General features: G+C 42.4%; 1 protein-coding gene across 1 annotated transcript in view; it reads right to left on the bottom strand.

Moving 5' to 3' along the window:
* Positions 1 to 23,352, bottom strand: part of LOC124722164 (band 4.1-like protein 5) — a 147,279-nt gene that overhangs the window by 11,248 nt on the left and 112,679 nt on the right. Inside the window, exons 14-16 of the mRNA XM_047247366.1 lie at positions 17,660 to 17,723; positions 12,924 to 12,999; positions 11,584 to 12,291 (exon numbers count right to left, since the gene is read on the bottom strand). Of these exons, the coding sequence (XP_047103322.1) occupies positions 11,584 to 12,291; positions 12,924 to 12,999; positions 17,660 to 17,723 (848 nt within the window). The remainder of the gene's footprint in view (positions 1 to 11,583; positions 12,292 to 12,923; positions 13,000 to 17,659; positions 17,724 to 23,352) is intronic.

Here is a 23,352-nt window from a genome sequence, read left to right as displayed (position 1 = left end):
AATTTACGTTTGCAGCCTTTAGTGACCTAGCTTTCAATAATGCTGTAACTATCAACACTAAGTTAGTTATTTACAATGCAATCACGATTATGAAACTTCCTGACAGATTAAAGTTGTGTGCTGGATCGAGACTCGAACTCAGGACCTCTGCCATTCATGGACAAGTGCTCGATCATCTGAGCTACCCAAGCATGACTCAGATCCATCCTCACAGCTCCAATTCTGGTAGTACCTCGTCTCTTACCTACCTAATTTCACAGAAGCTCTTCTGCGAACCTTGCAGAACTAGCACTCCTGGAAGAAAGGATATTGTGGAGACATGGCTTAGCCACAGCCTGGGGGGCATCTCCATAATGGGATTTTCATTCTGCAGTGGAGTGAAAGAGTGAAACTCTCATTCTGGAACCCCCCCCCCCCCCCCAGGCTGTGGCTAAGCCATGTCTCCGCAATATCCTTTCTTCCAGGAGAGCTGGTTTTGCAAGGTTCGCAGAAGAGCTTCTACGAAGTTTGGAAGGTAGGAGACGATGTACCGAAAGAACTGAAGCTGTGAGGACGGGTCTTGAGTCGTGCTTGGGTAGCTTAGATGGCAGAGCACTTGCCCGCGAAGGGCAAAAGTCCTGCGTTCGAGTCTCAGTCCGGCACACAGTTTTAATCTGCCAGGAAATTTCATATCAGTGCACACACTGCTGCAGAGTGAAAATCTCATTCTGGCAATCATGATTACATTTATCAATTACACAGTCTTCCTCCATTTTTTGGGTGCCTGACAACCTCATGAACGTGGTTAAGTCTGCACCATAGTCCTCCTGTTGCTTAATGTAAGTTTCATATTTTCTTAGAAAAACAATGAACCATGCTATATGCTGTGTATACTAAAATTTTGTTACATTTATCCAGTTAAGCTGATCATCATGGAAGTAATTTTTGCAGCTTTCAACCTTAAATAAGTGGCTTATGCTTACATGTAACTTTCACATTCTCTCTGAAACAATATGATGAACTACGTATTTTATTCAACTTTTATTGACTCAGTGTGCTTTAATTTAGCTGCATTAAAAGGTTGATTTTGACTTTGAATAATTGCCTGTCCCCAGGTAAATCATAATGTCTATGTTTATCTGTATCCAAACTATTACTATCACTATGAGTTTAGCAACGAGATTTCTAAGCTGTTTTTTAAATATTTCTGTGGATTCACAACTACTGTGTGTGATTGTTCTTAATGCCCACATGGGATTCCATTGTGTTATAGTTCTTACCATCTGATGGGTTCAGTTAGTTGTATTTTGCAATCGAAGTTTAATGAACAGTAATAAAAGATTTATTTCACTGCTGTGGGATACTGCCACTCAAGTTAGGTTTTTGTCTGCCCAAAATTTATTTTTATATAAAGAAGACAATTTAAAAGGTGTTATTTCCATGATGACTGTATTTGTATTCTCTTGGCATCATGTTCATACCATTTTACAAAAGTGATGCAGATAACTAAATGTTCCTGTTGCTCATGTTAATCCACTGCTGTGGCAATTTGGGCTACTATTGCCACCTTTCACTTCCATCCTCAACAACAGTACCATCCTATTAATGTCACGCCAGTAACACAACATACCGTAGTTTTTTTTTTAAAGTCCTCCTGGCAAACTTGGATTATCACACCTTTTGTTGTAACTGCAACCATGCTGGTTGTGGGGTTGCTGAGAAAAAAAGCACAGCGGAACCAAATGGGAGCGGCCTGCGAACAAACAAAACGAATGGGGAAGGACGGACGTGAACAACGATGGACAACCGAGAAAGACCTAACGAACAACACGGGGTCACAAGTGAAACCGCACGAATCCACAACATCCGCTCGTACATGGAAACAAAGCAATGTAAACAAACTGTCTGTTGGCGAGATGTCAATAAACTAATGCAAACATCGGACTGCCTGCTGAGCGAGAGGCAGGTGCTTAAATATATGATAGAGCACGTCGCTATAGGCCGCTGGGACCACGTGTGCATCCACGGCTTACGGCGCGACAGCTCGAGAGACCTCTAGTGGTAATCAAGGTCCATGCCGCCTGGCATGGATTCGAAACCTGCAGTGTTCGATACCAGATACTTCCCCCTGAAACTTGTGCGTAGGGGCAGAAACACCCCGGATGGTGCTGAGGCGGTCAGCAGATGGGAGAAGACCCAGGCTGGTCAACCACCGGTGGCAGGGAGGAAGGGATGTCCGATGTGTCCATGACGGCCGAGCCAAAGGCCAGGGCAGCAGAGGGAGCCGCCGATCCACCTGGGGGTGGGGAGGGCCGGTGGCAGGCCCACGGGGCGGCAGCAACCGGGGGCAGTGGCGGCAACTCGAGGAGCACATCTGTACCCGAAGGAGGTAGTGGAGGAGGAGATGGCGGTGGGAGTCCTGCGGGGGCATGTGGGCGGAGCTGGTTACGACGACGGTGCTCCAACCCTTTCGACATCTGCACCGACCTGACACGCTGCCCATGGGCCATGATGACCATGCAGGTCTACATGGTTGTACTGTGGGCGTAATGCTGAGAGGACCAGGAGTGAGGGCGGGAGGCTGACGGCATCAGCAAATGAAGCAGGGTCCGCGGCTGTCACCTGTGGAGGAGCTCCACCAGACTGCGGCCGTCAATTGGCGTGGTGTGATAGGTGCTCAAAAACAGGGTGAGGGCCGACGTGGTTGGAGATGTGTCGACCGCCTTCATCAACTGTTGTTTAAATGTGCAGTCAAGCCTCTCTGCCGTGCCATTTGAGGAAGGGTGGGCTATGGATATGTTTGACACCGTTGTCCTCACAGAAGTCATGGAAGGAGGATGCTGTGAATTGGGAGACCAATGTGTGAGGCAGGCCCTCTATGGCGAGAACCTGGGCCAGGGCTGTGAGTGTGGCCTCCGTAGTGGTGGACGCCATGTGGATGACATATTGGTATTTGGGGTAGGCATAAATGATAAGTAACCACATGGACCCTGAAAACAGGCCAGCAAAACCGAGATGGATGCGATCCCAGGGGCAGCGAGGCACAGGCCAGGGTGTGAACGACTGAGGGGTCTTGCCTGGTGACACACACACACACACACACACACACACACACACACACACACACAGTGCACCCGCAGACCAGGTGGTCAATATCACCATCAATGCCGGAGAGCCGAAACTTTCATGTAGGACATACCCCAGTGCCCCCGGTGTAACAAACTGAGCACTTGATGCTGCAACTCTGGAGGGATGACCACCCAATGGGCACCTGACTACGTACCAAACAGAAGGACATCATCGACGACCACGGAGAGCCTGTAGGACAGGTAGCACCAGGGGCTGAAATCGGTCTGCATCCGACGAATAATATAGGAGGGCCACCCATGGACCACGTAGCGGAGAACCTGCCGCAAGATAGGGTCGTGGCAGGTAGTCGCAGCAATGTGAGCAGCCATAAGAGGCAGACTGTCTAGCGCATTCCGGCAGGCAGAATCAATGTGAAAGCAGAGGACTTCCTGTTGGTCAAACACAGGATCGGGGCTTGCTGGGAAATGTGACAAAGCGTCCGCATTAGCATGGTGGCCGGTGGGTTTATACCGGAAAGGTGTAAGCGCAATTTCGTAAAAATAACGCCCAGTGCTGGACACATTGAGCCGTCCAATCTGGAAGGTGAGAGTGGGGTCCAAAAAACATAACTAAGAGTTTATGGTTCATCAGGAGGGTGAACTTTGCCCCAAAGAGATAGGTGTGAAATTATTGGATGGCAAACACGATCACCCGGGGCTCCTTTTCAATCTGGGAGTAGTTTCTTGGGCTGGGGTCAACATCTTAGATGCATAAGCGATGGGCTGTTCGGAGCCATCGGCATTCTGACGACGGCCCCAATGCTGTATGGTGACGTGCCACCCGCCACAACCAAGGGCGGTCCAGAGAGAAGGGAGGAGTGAGGCTATGGGTGGACTTCAGCATCACCTTTAAACAGAGAAAAGCCTGGTCACAGACAGGAGTCCAATCAAAAGGCACCCCTTTGCAACGCAAGTGATTGAGGGGTTGAGCAATGGAGGCAGCCTGGGGTAAGAACTTTAAGTAATAAGTAACCTTGCCCAAAAAGACATGGAGTTCAGATAAGTCATTGGGACGAGAAAGGGCCTCAATGACCTCGACATTATGACCTGAAGGGCGAATGCCTCTTTGCTAAACCAGTGGCTTAAGTATTCCACTTCCGGATGAAAAAAAACAACACTTGTCCAGCCGACAGCATAAACCTGCAGATTACAGAGCATGAAGTAAGGCACTGAGGTTTTGCCAATGTTCCTGGCGGGAACGCCCGGTGACCAAGATGTCACCCAGATAATTCATGCAGGCAGGGATAGGCCGCGTAAGCTACTCCAGGAACCACTGGAAAATGGCCAGCACCGAAGAGACACCAAATGGAAGGCACATGTAAAATCCAAAAGATGTTCTGGGAATCGGCATCCAAGGGTAACTGGTGGTATGCCTCAGCCAGGTCGATCATGGGAAGTACTCTCCCCCCGGCAAGCTTGGCGAGAAGGTCTTCTTGTCGAGGAATGGGGTAACTGTCGATGAGGGACTGAGCATTGACAGTAGCGCCGAAGTCCCCACACAGGCGAAGGGACCCATTGGGTTTCCGTATGACAACCAATGGTGTTGCCAAGGGAACTGTATGTCACAGGCTCCAGAACACCAGTGGCCTGGAGCCGATCAAGTTCTTGCTTGACTGCCGGCCGTAAGGCCACCGGAAGGGGTCGGGCTTGGAAAAAGCGAGGTTGCGCATTGGTCAAAATGTGATGTGCACATTGGAAGCACATCTGAGATCTGTTGCAAACGATGACGCAAAAGCGGAGCACAGATTCTCCAAGTCCTGAAATGGAACAGCCATGGAAGCGACCTTAACTTCATCAGAAATTGAAAAGCCAAACAGGTGAAACGCATCCAGGCCAAAAATATTTGAAGCGGATGGATGGTCGATGACAAATAGGGTAAGGAGCTGGGTAACACGTTTGTACGTTGCCTGGGCGACCAACTGCCCATGAAGGGGAACGGAACCGTCTCTGTAGGCGACCAAACGCTGAGAGGGAGGGGACAACTCAGGAGAACCCAGGCGGGTATACGTTGCCATATTAATCAGGGAGATGGTGGCCCCAGTGTCAACCTGAAAACTGACATCCTCAGTGAAAAGGCAGAGTGTGAGGAAAAGCTTCTGCGCTGATGGGTCATTCTGTGGGACTACCGATTGCAGAGCATGGACGGTATCTTGAGGCCCAGCACTGGAGCGAGTCGAGCGATTATGACAAACCAATCGGATGTGGCTCTCCTTGTTACATAGCGTGCACGTTTTCCAGCGGTGGTGACAACCAGCTCGAGAATGCGCGCTAAAGCACTGTGGGCACGATGGAAGTGGGCCGCAGGACCAGCGACTAGGGGCGACCGGAGGTGCTGATGCCATAGAGATGTCAGACAAAGAGGAGTCCCGACGGCACTGGCCTCTGTCGGCAGGGCCACGTCGACATCACGAGGGCGGAAACTGCTGAGACACATCGATTGCCGCCACTTGCGGCTGCCCCATAAGACATTCATTAGCCACCTGAGCAATTTCAAAGGAGTGTACAATGCGGAGAATCTCTTCCAAGGAGGGGTTATCGAGTTTCAACACTGCAGTGCGGACCTCAGGATCGGAAGCCAGCTGAACCACCACATCCCAGATCAGGGAGTCTGCATACAAAGCCTTACACTGCTGATTGGTGCACGTAAAATCGCAATCGATGGCTGAGAGCCTGCAACTCCGTGACCCAGGAACAATATGATTGACCAGGCTGTTTACGGTACTGGTGGAACTCCAGCGGAGAGGCGACCACATGGTAGCATTGGGAATAATAGTTCATCAGCGAAAGGCATATCTTCTGGAAAGAAAGAGGCACAGGATCGGACAACGGTGCCAACTTGCGGAGAAGAAAGAATGTGTCTGGAGAGGCCCAAGACAAAAACAACGACCGTTGCAAGGAGTCATCTGTGACTTGAAAAGCCATGAAATGTTGTTTCAGCTGATGTAAGTATGTTTCCCAGTCTTCTTTAGTGTCATTAAATGGTGGGAATGGCAGCAGACGTGGGAAAGCATCGAACACCCAAGGACACGGAAACTGTTGTGGTAATGCGTCCTGGGCATCGACTTTGTCCATTAGCAACCGTAGCAACTTGTAAGATTCTAACTGGAGCAGCTGCTGCTGCTGCATGAGCTGCTGCTGTAGCTCCAGAAGACAGACCAACTTCCCCTCCATGCTAACAACTACCACCATTTACCTCGTTAACAAAATGTAACCGTGAACGTTCTGGTTGCGGGGTTGCCGAGAACGAAAGCGCGGCAGCGGCCCGCGAACATACAAAACGAACGGGGAAGGATGGACAACAACAACACCGGATGACCGAGCAAGACCTAATGAACAACAACACGCAAATAGCAATGGGGTCACAAGCGAAACCTCACGAATCCACAACGTTCACTTGTACACGGAAACAAAGCAATGTAAACAAGCTGTCTGTAGGCGAGATGTCGATAGACTAACATGAATGTCAGACTGCCTGCTGGGCGAGAGGCAGGTGCTTAAATACATGATAGAGTACATCACTACTGGCCGCTGGGACCACGTGCTCCACCGTGGCGCCCTCACATTATACGTGGGCCAAGAGTGCGCACGCAACCACGGCTTACTGCGCGACGGCTGGAGAGACCTCCAGGGGTAATCGAGGTCCATGTCATCCGGCATGGATTCAAAACCCACGGTGCAAAGTACCAGACCTTTGTTACCCCTAACTATAAGCACCCCAATGGGTCACCTTCCCCCTATATGTTGGCCTTATAGAAGGGGGAGGAAATGTGCAAGACATCTACACACTCTGATCCTTATTTTAAATTTTTCATTTTAATATTTCTTCATAATATTCAAGTATCACCAAGGATCATTATCTTCTGACAACATGCCGACTATACACCCACTAGTAGCAGTCAACAGGGAGCATGGGAGTGATACAACATGTCTACTGGTCACTTGGTCACTGCCTGGAGCATCAGTTCCCAGCTGGACACACACACTGCATCTTTTTTCGGACTTTGTTCCACACAAAATTTACTTCATCTTATGGCCACCAAGACTGGCTAATTGTTTCATAGACCAACCTGGACACACCTGTCAGCATTTCCTGTACTGAAAATATGTGATATGTGATTTTTAACCAACTCTTTCATTTGAAAAAAGCCTTTCAGATGTCCACATCCTTGACAACCTGAAAAGCTCCCTTCAGCACCTGTGCACACTGATTTCAGAAGAAGTAGCATCCTCCGATCATTGAGTCTGAAGGGAGACTCCAACTGATCTCTGCCTCAAAATTATCATCAAAGCTGTAAGTTTTGTTTGTTACCAACACAGTTAAATCACTACCGGCTACATCCCAGAAAATGCATATAAAAATATGTGACAAGAATTTTTCCTTGATTATCTCACACAAAAGAGAACCGCACCAAGTTGGTTCAGGGTGTATACGTGGACAAGGAAAAAAAATTCCTGGATTTTTTCCAGATTTCCCGGCTAAAAATACACTTTCTCCCGGATGAAAATACACTTTTTCTGTGTTAAGTAACAGTATACTTTTCCTCGGAACTGTAAAACTTATGTCCTTTCAATGGTTGTGGTTTCATACACCAGCATAGAATTTCCTGGCACTTTAGAAAACGAAACTCAGGGGAAAAAACACGTTTTGGAAAGAAGTCTGATGTGCAGCAACATGTACACTGCATATTTTTGTATTACGAAAGTATAGATTCGAATTCCATCAAACACCACATGTTACTTTCCGACAAAAATAACTTCATTGTTCTGCAAGGCAATTAACGCTTGACTGTCAGAAAGGTGGAAACAAAATAAAATCTGAAACTAATAACATATTTTAGCCTTCCGTAATTATGTGAGTGTATTGTAATTCACTTGATAGCTCCCAGACACAGAAATCCGTTTTGTTTTCATTTGACGTGAGAGCAATAAACGAAGAGGAAACAGCAAAATCACTTAACGTAAACATGAGTCACGTGGAGGCTACCACCTCCCCACTACAACTCAGATTGCTCTGTGCATCAGGTCCGGATCTATGATATTTCCGATCCGGGGCAATATTAGAGAGTGGCGCTCCCCCTCCCCCTCCCTCCAGCGTTTGAGGTAGGATGAAAAAAAAAATCGACTTTTCAAAAATATCTTCACTTCGTAGTGCACATCTTTTTGACGAGTCTGATAGATAAAACATATATGTTCGAGGGAACGTAAGACATGTTATTTGGTCTGTGTGCCGAAGTGCAGTGCCACGACTTTTCACACAGCATTCTTCCATCGCATGTCTCTGTATTTCGCTCTGTGGAATTCAAACGTCTAATATTTTGTAATGGGTGCCATCAAACTTTATTGAGGCTAGTGAAAATTAAAATGTCCTGTGGTGCCTCTCCTGCTACCAGTCAGCTGGTTTGACATCCTGCCCCTCTTTAAAAAAATCTCGCAACTGATACCGGATAGGATTATCTGCAACCGGCAGAACAAGAACTCTTCAGAAAATTTGCAGTCTTTTACTGCCTATTAGCTAATAACTTGCTGTTTTGTGTGACATAAAATTAAATATAGGATACATGAAACGAGTAGACATGAGACAAGCAAGACGGTACACGTTTCTTTAATCCTCAAGTCCTTGATTTTTTTTCTCTCTAATCTTACCACATCTTTATATGGCGTATTTTCCTTTCTGGAAAAGAGTCTAGCATCTCATCAAAGTTCGTCAACGTTTTGGTACATGAAAGAACGAAATGTCGTTGTCTAATACTAGAAAAGCTGTTAATACAAATAGTACCCAAGACTGGTGTGGTTTCTCGATCTGTTTACGTGTATTTTGTCACTGCTAGACAAAATGAAATAGGCCGGCCTAATATTGCAGCAATTGTTACACACACCAAATAAACGAGACTGTTTTGGCACAAATGGTAATTTTTATAACACAACAGAATATAATGAACGAAGTACCAATATCAAATGCTATCAGGCCTACTACAAGCAAAAAATTTGATGTTAGGAAATAGTTTCACATTTCATTCATACTCTCTAGCTTCTGAAGAATAATACGAATTTTCCCCCCTGTGTTTTGTTCTTGTATATGGTACTTTTCCCTTGCAACTTAAGTTGTTCCCCCCCCCCCCCCCCCCCCCCCTCGTTCATGTTTTATTGGTGCAGTATTATTCTGCAGTAGCGAGATACAGTAATATTCTTTCTCAGAGTATTGGTTCGTACCAGCCAAAGTTACAAAAATTTAACGGAAAACTAAAACAATGAGAAATTCCTGGAATTCTAAAAAATCCCCGGGTTTTTCCCGGTTTTCTCCCGGATGGAAAAATTCCTGGGTTTTTCCCGAATCTCCCGGTTGTCCCGGGTCGTATACACCCTGTGGTTAAAACAGTGGAAATTTAGTTGCTTTAGTGTTTATAATGACGTGGCCAAATACCCTAAATTATTTTATTGAAAATGCCACTGAATTTTGCTATTCATCAGGTCATCTTGGTAGCAGGCACAAAGGTCCACAATCCCTCCCCTGTCAAGTTAATGGTTATCATAGCCTATGACATTAAGAGGAGCGATTTTGTGCCATTTCGTCCCACACTATTAATGCACTATACAACTGTTTTACTTTCCTGCAACAACACCTATGACGGGCTATTTGGGAGAAATGTCTTGAACACCTATGCAATGCATTAATTCTTCAGGACAACGCAAGAGCCCATATGGCAGCGTATATGTGGAATCTGCTCGCGCAATGGGGATAGGAAGTACTGGAGCATCAACCACATTCACCAGACTATCATCTTGTAATTATGAGCCCTACCAAAACTTAAAGAGCTATTGTGTAGAACACACTTTTGAACACGTGAAGACACTGTCATAGCAGTGACGATTGAGATCTGACGAATCACTCATGGTGAGGCCATGGGTATTCGGTGTCTTCCATAACATTGGCAGTGTGTGATGGATTCATTGAGAGACTATTCTGAGGGATTCTTAAGATGTTTCAGGTCCGTGTTTCTGTCCTATACTACTGTGTGCTGTTGCAACTGAAAGTAAAACACGTTTGGAAAAAAAAATTGTTTTGTCTTTTTTATGGCAGTGTGTGTTCATCCACCTCCCTATATGTAATGTTTATGTATGAACTAACCTTCCGTTTGCATATTTCAGAATTTTTTAATTCGTTACCACTTTTGAGACAAAAAAGGTGTCTACCACGCTGTCTTTCTGATGCCATCTAAAAGTTTTTCAAGAAATGTGTTAAGCTCAGTTGCATTATTATCCACATGTGTGACATCTTTGAGGATCTCTCATCACTGATCTACTGAATAAACTGTACTTCTATTCTAAGCTTTAATTTCATCATCTAGGTAAAAGTCAAATGTAACTTATTATTTTAGAATATTTAGTTTATGAGCAGTAGTGCATTTTGTGGCAGAACAGAAATACTTCCCCAGCACTTAAGAATGTTCCAGTCACCTTAGACCTCGCCAGAGCGCATGCCTGTTGCCAGTGCTATGCAGCTACCAGCACAGCGGTTGGCATTCATTTTATAACGTGGTCAGCCTTATGGACTTCAGGTGTAATAAGAAGGTCAAACCACTGAGTTATTCTTATCTTGTTTGTTGATCACAACTCTGCTTATTTAAACTGTCTGCATTGTACAATTTACCCACACTCGTACTTGATTATCAATTTGGTTTTCTACAGTGTGTGGTGTTCAAGTATCAAACTTAGCTTGTACAATGCTCTCCCTGCTTTCTTTATTAGCGTATTTTACTGTTATGTTACACAAGCAGGGGACAATGTTTGCTGCACTTGTGGCACTTGGTGAGCACTTCTGGGAACTCCGTACCTCAGTTGTGAACAGATTGCTAAACCTGGCTTTTCCTGAACTCAGACCTGGCGTGAGCCAGTAGCCCTCTGTTTCCATTAACTCTTGGTGTGTTTTAGTGACAACAAAGCAGCAGGGTAATGTATTGCTGTGTCACACAGAGAACAGGGATCTTGGTTTGCCCAACTTGTTCTTAAGGTTGAAATAGTTGTGTGAATTCTTACATGATTTTAAAGAGGGGGATGTTCCCAAACTTTGTCAAATATCTTTTATAAAAGAACTTTTTAAAATATTCGACCGTGTCCTTGGGTACTTCTATCATATCTTTTTGTACAAGTTAGGGCATGTTCCTGGCTTTTACAAAAGATTTGTCAACAATCTTTGACAGTGTAAAACGGGCCTAATCAAGCACTGTTGGCACTACAGTTCATGTTTAATATACACTTTACATTATACATTAAATCTGTTGTGATTCACAAAAACGGAAAAAAGCATAACACACACTTACAAACACATTGTAACAGTCCCACAGAAACAGCACTTGCAAATCTTACTGTACATTACTTTATTAGAATGGAGACCAACCCGAGCAGTACATACAAAAAGCATGTGCAGAAAAGATTCCATATTTATATAAAGAAAATAAACACAAGGTGTGACACTTACCTTTGTAACTTTGAGCTGATTTGCATGACTCTTGGGCACATTTTCCATCACTGAAGATGTGGTGTGATTCTTTGTGAAGGGAGAGGATGAGGACAACGGTAAGTTTTCTGATAACTTCGTTTCTGAAGTTATGTTAGGTTCAAGAAGCTTAGGTGATTTTGGTTCTTGGTAGTTGTTGAAGTTGAGGCTTTCAGTCAGTTTATCAGGACTTGTTTCAGGATCCTTGAAAGGATTAGAACTGAGGCTTGTTTTTTCTACGGATAATAAATGGAATGGGTTAGTTGTGGAAGATGAAATGCTACTAATAAATGGATTGTTTGAATTATAACTTGAGACTGGAGAATTGGTGAAAATATTGTCTTCATTTGTTTCTACTGTTAGAGAGTGATACAAAAGTGGTGAAAGTGGTGTAGGTGTGACAGTATTTGGTGACATACAAGGGACTGCCTGAGTGTTTACTGTATTAATTACATTGAAATTCAGAAGTTTCATATTGGTTGGTGCCTCTGAGTCTTCTTTTGCATCAGGAGAAGGTAAAATAACTTGTTCAAGTTTCCCTCGGTCAGACCAGGAAAAATGGGTAACAGTGACTGGTGTAGTACTACGTATGTATCCACTATCGTTGGAATCGTCCTTGCAGTCGACGGCGCCCGTATCAGCAACTGAGGTGTTATTTCCTCCCAAGGACAGAGTAAGCTTGTCTCCACCCTAGCACAGCCAAGGGAAGCACATTATTTGAAACCATGAGATGGGAAACAAAAAACTTAAGAAGCAAGCAGCAATACTACAATATAGCCCACAACAAAGTCATTTAGGAGGCAAAAACATGCACATCTAAGCACACAAAATGCGTACAGTAAATAAGTGGATTTTTAAACTAATGGTTCTTTACCTAGAAAGTGAATTTTATTACAGAATATGCGAGTGCAAAAATAATACTTGGATAAATAAATACATTAATCATTTCTCAGCTTTTCCGATTAGCAATTACAACATCAAATCCCACAACTTCCACAGAAATATTCCCTTTTGTAGGGTGTCAATTAATTATTACATTTACAAGTAACAACTGTTTTACATGTATGAATAAGGAAAATGACAACAAAAACACTAGTGTAGGAAATACATTGCAATAGATCACAATCAAGCAGACATGATGGAACATAAAAGAATTACTGCACGTCAGACTGTCAAAGGAAAAAAAAGGACAGTAACTGCACCAGCTCAACAACAAATTTACCACCAGTTTAACTATATGATTAGATTGCCTACCCAAGAGAAAGATTTGGACATAGTATGAAATTTGTGATAAAGTCATATACATTGCAGGAGAAACTTACCACAGAAACAAATGTAGCACTTGGTGTGTCTGCTGGTAAAGATGTTGCAGTATCATCATCCAGGAACTGATTTTTTCTGTAACAATTAAATCTCATGTATAGCATACTAAAATAGTTTAGATAAAATATTATTTATACAATATGTGTCAGACTTTATAGCTGTCTATAATATGCCTTTTTCATTCTATAAATTGATCAAAGGCTGAAATAATAATAATTTTTTAATGTAAAACTCAGTGAGGTAGCTGCTAGGAAATGTTTTAGAGTTCCATCCCACTGTACTGGTGAAGTCATCATCTTTAGGTACTTTGCCTTTAGGTTCCTTTAGGCACGCAACCTGCATTAATGCAAGACTATAAGTGATCAAAGTGTCTTTTTGTCTTGACAGTTACAGTCAGCTGTACATGAACTATGTGTACCAATAACTTTCCTACACATCTATTAAGCATGACACTGCGATACCTACTTGAGAATATATTAGTCCTGGTTTCAGAAGGGGGGTAATTATGGATTTATTTCAGGAATGTTATTGTCCTGCATGTCAAATTTGATTTAAAAGTATGTGAGGATTTCCTCTGATTGACTGTTAAGCTGTCACAACTCATCATCATAATGAATCTGAGTACTACTAGAAGAAATTATCAGTTTTAAAGGTAGCAGACACCAACTCCTTCACAAAGGAGGGCTGTTATCACTTCCTCATTTATGTAAATTTAATTCCAACTACCTCTTTCCGTGATAACTGTGGTGGTTATGTTAGTAAAATATTCTGCCATTGTTTGGACAATGTCTTCTGCCATTGTTTGGACAATGTCTGCATTACTTGTGTGTAGCCTCCTGAATGTATAGTTGGTATTGGTGCCTTTGATTGTGTGTTGTCTTTCTGACAGCTTTCCATACATAAGTGGATCTATTCTTTAATTGAGTTCAGGAACTTCTGACATGACCTTTCCTTGCTCTCCTTTCTTCCAATCCAATAATTCGAGAGTTTTTCTGTGGTTGAGGCACCCTCGAAACTTCGCAGTGGCACGTAACTGTCCCTGACTGCAGAGTGGCACTATTTATTCCACAAAGGGACAGGATTATTTCTGTGGTGGTCTGAGAATTTTTGTATGAATGAGGCAGCATCCTGCTGGTTCATGCTTGTGAAGTGAGCCACCCAGTCCTGCTCACTGTCTTGATGGTTGAACAGTGCTGTATGACCACATAGCATCCACTTAGCCCTGATGAGCATCCATTTCAGGGGTTGTTCTGTCTTGCAGGTATATCCAAAAGGGGAAGTTATTGCTTCGTGATGGTCTCTACCCTGTTCCCACTGAGCAACATCTATGAGAGATGGGCAGCATATTGAAAAGTCAGTAGCAGAGAATGACACCAAAACAGTGACAGAATAAGTCATATGCTGAGTACTTAGGAAGCACAGGTCCTCAGACTGTGTAAAACTCTGATTCTTGCTCTGTGTCAGAAGAGGAACTACACAGCACATTTTGTGTAATAACATCATCAACCAGGAGGAATGACACAGAAAGATGACCAATGGAAGTTTTCAAAGTGTTGTCCAAGTATTCTTTTGGCGGATGGTACAGTGCACAAACTTCTAACTTCTGCTTGGGATATGTATGTGACAAACTGTTTTTAAATCTATGGTGAGGGCAACAGGTGACATGATATTCACACTTATGAATGCAGCCACCCTCCATCCTAGAGCCCTCACCAATGTCACTTTTCCTGTGGAATACGTACCCTCTCACCACACAGTTTGCAAAGATTCTCTGTAAGACAGATGCAAAAAGGTCTTACAAGTATCAGCAAAGTTCTTCCAGTTTCATCCTGAATTCATTTGAGTACCCACTATAAAATTCGGGTTTTCTTACTTGTGAATTTTCTTTTTGCACCTGTAACACAATGGGAACAGGTAATAAAAAAGTCCCTGGCAAGTATTTTGATGCCTATTATGTACATATACCATACATAAAGTGGGAAAATGCAGGATAGGGATTAATATTTAGTAAACTGTGAAGTGTGCACTCTGCTTTTATGCATGGATGAACTAAGATACTTTGAGTGTGCAATGGAGGCAGTCAGAAACTTTTGCACCGTGTATGAGAATAATGCTATTGGATAGAGCATGGCAAGAAAATAGTTTTAAGGAGGATTGTTATGACATTAGTGACTCTCCACATTCAGGAAGACCTTCAGGGTTTGATGAAGATCGTTTAAACACATTGATCCACAATGATTCACATAGGTGTACTCACGAACTGGCAAATGTGATGAACTGTGATCATTTCACCATTGTGCAATGGGGGAGGTTCAGAAATCGGGTGTAGGGGTACTACACGCTTTAAGCCAAAATAACAAATATCAGCGAGTGGCCGCACGTGCACCTCTGCTTGCTCATCATCAATTGGCTTGTGAACAACACCGACCATTCCAAGTCTGTATCATTACTGGTGACAAAAAGTAGTTTTTTTACGCTTACATAATGAAAAGAAATGAATGATAGAGCCTAAACAAAGCAGCAACTCCCTATATAAACACATACGCACATCCACAAAAAATGATTTTATGCATCTGGTGGAACAGTGACTGTGTGGTGTACTACAAATTGCTTCCCCAAGGTTTGACCATCACTGCTGACATTTGTTGTCAACAACTGAGACACCTTGCAGACACAGTCCATGAACAACGACCAGGATGACTGCATGAAGTGATGTTACTCCACAATAACACCTACCTACATTCCGCTAGACATTCAAAAAACACTATATACATAAAACACAATGCAGGAATTAGGTTAGGGAGTTATTCCACAACCATGTTATTTACCTGACCTTGCAACCTTAGATTTTTACATTTTCCGCTCTCTATCAAAGAACCTTCAAGGAAATTCCTTTTCAGATGAAAATGTGCTCGGAACATGGCTCGACAAGTTCCTCACTTCAAAACCATGTGATTTCTACAGTCATAGAATTGAAAAGTTACCCTACTGTTGGCAGGCTGTTGTAAATAGTGAAGGAGGATATATTATTGATGACTAAAATCTGTGTTTTTTGTATCTGTTGTGTTTATTAAACATGTGGAAAAATGCTACAAATGCGTGCACCTAATCAATACATCCATCACATTGGTGCTATTTTCAGCTCTGATAATACCAATCTTCTGCTATAAGATATCTTGAGATCATCTTTCACTTGACAAATTCAGCCCCGTGTGAAAGTCAATGTATTTCTAGATGTGGACACATTGCTTTTGATTTTATCTTGTAGTAACGGATGAATCTCTGCCCTCTGGACTTTACCCTATTTGACACTGTTAACTTTTCCAAAACATACTATTCTGCATTTTCATTATGTGCCTCCTTTACTCATTTCAAAAGAATTGGTGTATCCTGATGAATTCGTTTGGAATGTTAAAAGCCTTGACAACCTTTATGAAAGATGAGAAGATTGGTGCCTGTTGTGCCTAACATATTTTCATTATCTGCGCATTCTGTATTCCTTTCTTAATTTGTATCTTTTGTATTGTCCGTTCCTCATCACTGACTTGACTATCTTTTTGAAGGTGCTTTTCATTCTCTTCATGACAATAAAAACATTCTAGAATGTTAGTTGAGAATATAATTTTACCCTTTTGAGGCCTGGGTGGTATCGGGTGTCACATTCTCCTCCATATATCTGATTACTTCATAGCATTCCACAAAATGAGGAACATTCTCCCCACCCTTCAAAACTGGCGTTAAGTCAGCCACCCAAACCACACAATATCCTACCCTGTCCTTACGCTTCTCTGCTCCTAATCCTCTGTTCCGGGGGTTATATCACTGTGGAAGACCCTGATATATGGCGTATCCAATACACGTGCCAGTCATCTTCCTATTCCACGCATGCCACTGTCATTACATAACCCCCAAAGGCATCAAATGCTGGGCCATAAGAGGCAACAGCCACATCAAAAACCGTTTTCAAATGCATGACATTAAATATAACAATGAACCAACTATTCCCCTAGCAAACTGTGGCCAATGAATGTCTTGATCATTCAGTTGCAGATTAAGCTGTGCAATGTCATTTCAATGACTGCTTCACCCAGCCCATGCCATCTGAGTGGTAGCAACCCCCCCCCCCCCCCCCAAATAACAACTTTTGCAATGCATATGTGTGGGAATTCTACCTGCAATATATCCTCCCCTTTACTTTTCTACTCCATCCTAACTCATTCAATGTAATTATTCCTAATTTCCTTCTACTACTCTGAATGCCCACCTTAACCCTTCATTTTTTCATAAACTCTTCACCTAGTAGGCCCTCACTTACCTGAATAGGTGACTGCCACTTCCACGAATGCATCAACATGTTTCACAACAGATTGATCTTTCCTAGGGTCCCCTCATTCTAGTCATCCCTCTTCCCATCTCCCACCCATTCCATTTCCCTGCCATCCTGCACAGTCGAGACTGCAACTCATACCAGTTGGGCTACAATGCCAGGAGATAACAGCCCCCCTCCCCATTAGTGTGTGTGTGTGTGTGTGTGTGTGTTTGTTTTATATTTTCATTATTTGCAATAAATTGAGCTATTTACCCATCTTTGTAAAGGCACCCACACTGACCTCGCCAGCAAAAGTTATCTTCCTCGGCTTTGTTAGTTCTGGATTTTTCAACTTTGGTTTAATATACTGTACCGATTTAATACTTGGTATATTTTATGAAGTCCTATATAAAATGTTATACCTACCCGAGGATGAAGTTCTTTTCTGCCAAATCATCTTTGTTGTTTTTCAACTCTACTTCAATTTTGGCTGAAAACAGAGGAAACAAAATCTCAGTAAACAAATAAATACCTCAAAGATCATTTAATCATATCTGCTTAACAAAGATAACAACTGAAAAAGTGTTTCAAAAACACATATTACATGCACAAGTTATGATTTAGATGGAAGCATGAACAACTAATGTGACAAAAATAAAAATAGATTCATATTAGTGTCTAGTGCTATGTAATGGTAGACTAACTTAATGTTTTTAACAGAGTGGGCCACATGCACAAACGTAATACAACAGCTAATCAATATTTAAATTAATTTTAGTTTGTCACTCTTCTTCCTCTGTTTCCCCCCTCATCATCTCAACTTATCAGCTTAGAACTCAATAACTGTGTTATGCAAGTACTGGAATATGCAAAAAACATTGCAGTACAAAATTATTTACACTCATCATGTCTACAACAGGTCTTCACTCACTGCAAAGTGCCCACTGCATCAACACACTAGTGTTTCTTTAGGTCCTTGTTCTCTATGTAAAAAAACAAGAGAATGTTATCATCTGCCTCCACCCTTCAGTATGTGGGAGGCAGGAGAGCGATAACTTCAGCCAAGCAAATGAGGCTCATGAAGAAAAGCCAAAACTTCTCTTTATCACTACACATATAAAAACAGCAACTTACAAAGGACAATCATAAAGTTTAAAATTATCAAATTGAAAAAATAAAGTTAGGTAATTAATTTTTTGTTTGTTTGCAGGTACATGCTAGCAGTCCTGTTACACAAGAAAGTCCCCAACCCATGGTACCACAGGACATCACTACAGAGGCCAAAACAAAAAATGGATTATTCAAAATGTATACGTGAAGAAGAAGGAAAAAAAAAATTGGATTTCTCCCAGATAAAAATATCCTTTCTCCTGGGTGAAAATACACTTCTTCCGTGTTAAGTGACAGTATACTTTTCCTCAGAACTGTAAAACTATCAATCCTTTGAATGGTTATGGTTTTACAAATGGGGCAGAATTTCCAGGCACTTCAGAAAATGAAACTTGAGAAAAAACATGTTTTGGAAATATCTTTGATGTGCAGCAACATGTACACTACATTTTTCACATTAAGAAAGTATAAATTCGAATTACACTGAACAAAAGTCATAAAAGAAACAAGACTCCAAGAGCATGGGAATTTCAAGAACCATACTAAAATGCATAATTCGTATGTCCAGATCCTGATGTATATTTTCTTATGGTATCAGTACTGTATTACTTCATGTTTGGTTCTTTATTATGGCATAATGCCCTACATGCTAGAAGATAGAAACGTGTACTTGAAATGCAGTGAACAGTTGAAACTGGCCAATAGTGTGGAATCAAAACACTTTGTTTCAAATAAATTGACTGCCTCAGCAGAAAAGATTAATAAAAGCCAAATTTCTTTAGCAAACCAACAAAAATAACTTCATTGTTCTGCAAAGAGATCAATGCTTGACTCCCAGAGAGGTGGAAATAAAATAAAATCTGAAACTAATAACATATTTTAGGCTTCCGTAGTTATGTGAATGTATTTTAATTCACTTGATGGCTCCCGGCCACAGAAATCCATTTTGTTTTCATTTGACATGAGAGCCCCAAACGAAGAGGAAACACAAAAATCACTAAACGTAAACACGGGTCACGTGGAGACTACCCAGCTACCCCTACAATTCAGACTACTCTGTGCATCAGCCCCGGATCTATGATATTTCCAAATTGGGGCAATACTAGAAAGTGGCCAGAAGCGGTAGAAGGTACTACTCATACGCGACCCAACTGCAAATGGGCAGGAGTTCACTCGCAACTGCTCAAACGAATATATTGTAAACAGTTGTGAAGTCACACTCAGCGGCGGCAATTTCCTGTTATGAAGCGTTGCATTGATTGATTTTAACAGGAGAGCTAAAACAGCTTAGGTCTGACCCGCCACTGCCCGCACCGAAACTAGGTTTATTATGCGGTATCGCTCCCTGAATATCTAGTAAAGCCAACCAGTGCCCTTAAATAGTGCAAGGAGTCCCTCTACCAGTTTTTTGTTAGACACAATTTCTTCAGGTCTAGTTGTCTGTATCTTTTACTCTCCAATGCCTTGCATTCAAAGATTAGGTGTGATGCAGTTTCTTCACTCTCATCACAGATCCTACATTTAGGGTCCTCTTCCATTATACCTATTGTGTGTAGGTGTTTTTTGAAGTTCCCATGGCCAGTCATCAGTCCAGTCATGAGTTTGATCTCTTTCCTGTTCAATCCTAGGATTACAGAGCTTCTTTTAAAACGTGGCTTAAGCATTATTACCTTACAATGTTTTTGTTTATGGACCTTGGTCCAATATCCTACGTGCTGTTTCCTAAGCCAGTTCCGTAGTTCTAATTTGATCATAGCCTTGGGGATTATCAAGACAGGTTCTGGTCCAATAAATGGGGTTGTTGCTCCCATCCTAGCCAATCTATCGGCTTGTTCATTGCCACAGATCCCTGAGTGGCCAGGGTCCCACACCAGGTACACCCTATTGCTTCCCCCCTAGCTCCACCAGAGCCCTGTGGTAATCTGCAACAATCTCAGATCTTGTTGCAGGAGCTGCCAATGATTTCAGGGCTGCCTGGCTGTCTGAATAAATGTAGATACTACGGTCATTGTAGCACCTACTCATATTCTCCTTCACACATGCCCTGACTGCAGTAATTTCAGCTTGGAAGACAGAGGTCAGTTTCCCTAGAGAGATGCTGCTCTCCAGTCTTGGCTGAACCCCGTACAACCCAGCCCCAACGTCTTGATCTGTTTTCAACCCATCGGTGAGCCAAACGATGTCCCCTGTACGGTGTCTAACTGTTTTCTCCCACTGCTCCCTACTTCCAATTATTATGTTGTAAGGCTTGTCGAAGCAGTTGGGAGTTACTATATAGTCAGCGGGCATTTCCCCAGCCATACCTATATTTACCTCACTCACTATGTGAGTGTGTGATTCTGGATATCTGTATGAGACCCAGTTTTGGCCAGTTTTAAGTCTGTATGCCCCAGCTGCTGCCTTCATCTTAACTCAAAGGTGAAGTGGAGGCATATCCAGTATGGCTTCCATTCCAGCGGTTGGTGTGCTGCTAATTCCGCCCGTTATGGCTAAGCAGACCAATCTCTGCACCTTAGCAAGCTCTTTAGCAGCAACCCGCTGTTCTACCTTCTTCCACCACACTATGAACCCATAAGAAATCCTAGGTCTAACCACTGTGGTGTATATGCAGTGCATACCCCTGGGGCTTAGGCCCCAGTTTTTGCCACAAGCCCTCCTCGTATTCACTAAAGTGCTTTTTGCCTTGGAGCAGATACTCTTAATATGAGGGGTCCAAGTTAACTTCTCGTCGAAGGTTACCCCTAGATATTTCACTGTCCCCTTCACAGGTAGAGTTTCATCGAAGAGCTTTAGATTCCAACTTGCATGCTGAATATGTCTCTTCGTAAATGGCACCACAACAGTCTTCTTAGGATTAACTCTCAGATCCTGTTTAATGCACCATTTTTGCACAATTTCCAACCCTCCTTGTGCCATATTCCTGACTGTGTCAGTGAAATTGCCAAGTATTACTATGACAAGGTCACCTGCGTATCCTTGGCAGAAGCATTGTCTGGAATTTAGTTCCTCAATGAGTTTTGAGGAGCAATTCCAGCCTCTCATTGCTGTCTTTGTATATTCCCCATCCTCATTCCTCAATGTACCTCCTGGATTAGTTGGTACTCTAGTGAGAATCTTGTGAAGTCTGGCTTGTGCAGCCGTGCCTTCCACTTCCTCACAGAATGCCTTCCAGGATGACTCCTTTGCTTGTCTTGTTGCAAGATTGTAACTGACGAGGGCCTCACGATATTTAGCCCATTGTCCTTTACGTCTCGCAATAGTAAACAGTCTCCGTACCTGTTTTCTTTGCGTTTACAATTTGTTATTCCACCAAGTCCTCCTATAGCCTTTGACACATTTTGCTGTTGGCAGATGATGCTAGTATAAGCACCGTGTTTTGTTGTTGTATATGGTGCATTTGCATTTTCAACTCCGCCCCCCCCCCCTCGTTCATGTTTTATTGCTGCAGTATTATTCTGCAGTAGTGAGATACAGTAATACCCTTTGTTAGACTATTAGTTCCTACCAGTCAAAATTGCAAGAATTTAATTGAAAACTAAGACAATGAAAAATTCCCAGGTTTTTCCCAGTTTTCTCCCGGATGAAAAAAATTCTCGGGCTTTTCCCAGATCTTTTGGTTGAACCGGGTCATGTACATCCTGTTATTGTGCAATTCTTTTATACAAAAATCAGTATTACCACAACATGATGGACCAGAAAGGAATGTAAAAATAAGCCATATGGTTTGCAAAAATCACCAAGAAAGAGTGCTACGAATTTTGGGAGGAAACCTATCATTACTGACAGCTTCACAAAATCAGTAATTTGACAAATGATGGAGAACTTTTACATAAACCAAAAATTAGTGCAAGTATTATGCAAATTACTTAACACTGAAAAATGAAACAATCCTTTCTCCTGGGCAGAAAAATGTTTCGCATAAGACGGCGTGTGAAATGGGATTCTTATGGAAGAGGTCTGTAAAAAAAAAAAATTCTGCAATTGACTGGTGATGCAAATACTTGATACAAGTAAGGAAATGTCTCATCTATGCCTATGAAAGACTGCCTTTTGTGATTTTCTTCACTTTTTGGAACATAAAAAGTCACATGGAACAAATGTGGAGGCTAGGGCATCATTATAGTATTGTTTTTGGCCAGAAATTCATGAACACACAACAAAGTGTGAGCTGGTGTATTATTGTGGTGCAAAAGTGTGAATTATTCTGTGACACATCTGGACTTTTTCCCGGATCGCTTCTCATAAATGGCATTGAACTTTTAAGCAGTTCCCTTCTTGTTTGTTTCACCTTATGACAGGAACTCATCATGCACCATATTGTTAAAATAGAAGAATGTGAGCATTGCCTTCACACTTGACTGCACTTGTCAAGCTGTTTCCGATCTTGGTGATCCAGATTGCTTCCACTGGATCGACTGATTCTTATCTTCAACATCATATCTGTCAACTCATGTTTCATCATCTATTGTGACCTGTTTCAGTAGTTCTGTATCATTATTTACTTCATTTAGTGACTTGAGCAGCTTGCATTCACTGCTGGTTTTGTTTAAAATTAATTTTTGAAAAAAATGTCACAAAACATCTGAAAGATTTCGTGGTATGAGCCAGTTGATAAGCCGACATCAAAAGCCTCTTCTACGATTTTGATTTAGCAATCTTTCATTGTCATTCCTTCACTTTTTCCACAATTACATCTTTTGATTAGTAGTGTGCTGCTTGACACAGTCATATAGATTAAATATCTACGTGTAACACTATAAAGCATCTCAAAATGGAACGAGCACATACAAATTTTAGTAGGGAAGGTGAATGGTTGATTTCAGTTAATTATGAGAATTTTAGGTAAGTGTGCTACATCTGTAAAGGAGACCTTGTATAGAACACAAGTGTGACCCATTCTTGAGTACTGCTCCTGTGTTTGGGATCCCCACCAGGTCAGATTACAGGAAGACATTAAAGCATTTCAGAAGTGGTTGCCTTATGACATAGCTGGGTAGGCAGAGTGTGGA

Source organism: Schistocerca piceifrons, chromosome X (genome assembly GCF_021461385.2).
Source record: "Schistocerca piceifrons isolate TAMUIC-IGC-003096 chromosome X, iqSchPice1.1, whole genome shotgun sequence".
Lineage (NCBI taxonomy): Eukaryota > Metazoa > Arthropoda > Insecta > Orthoptera > Acrididae > Schistocerca > Schistocerca piceifrons.
The sequence above is the reverse complement of the archived record's forward strand: the minus strand, read 5'-3'. Positions and strand labels throughout refer to the sequence as shown.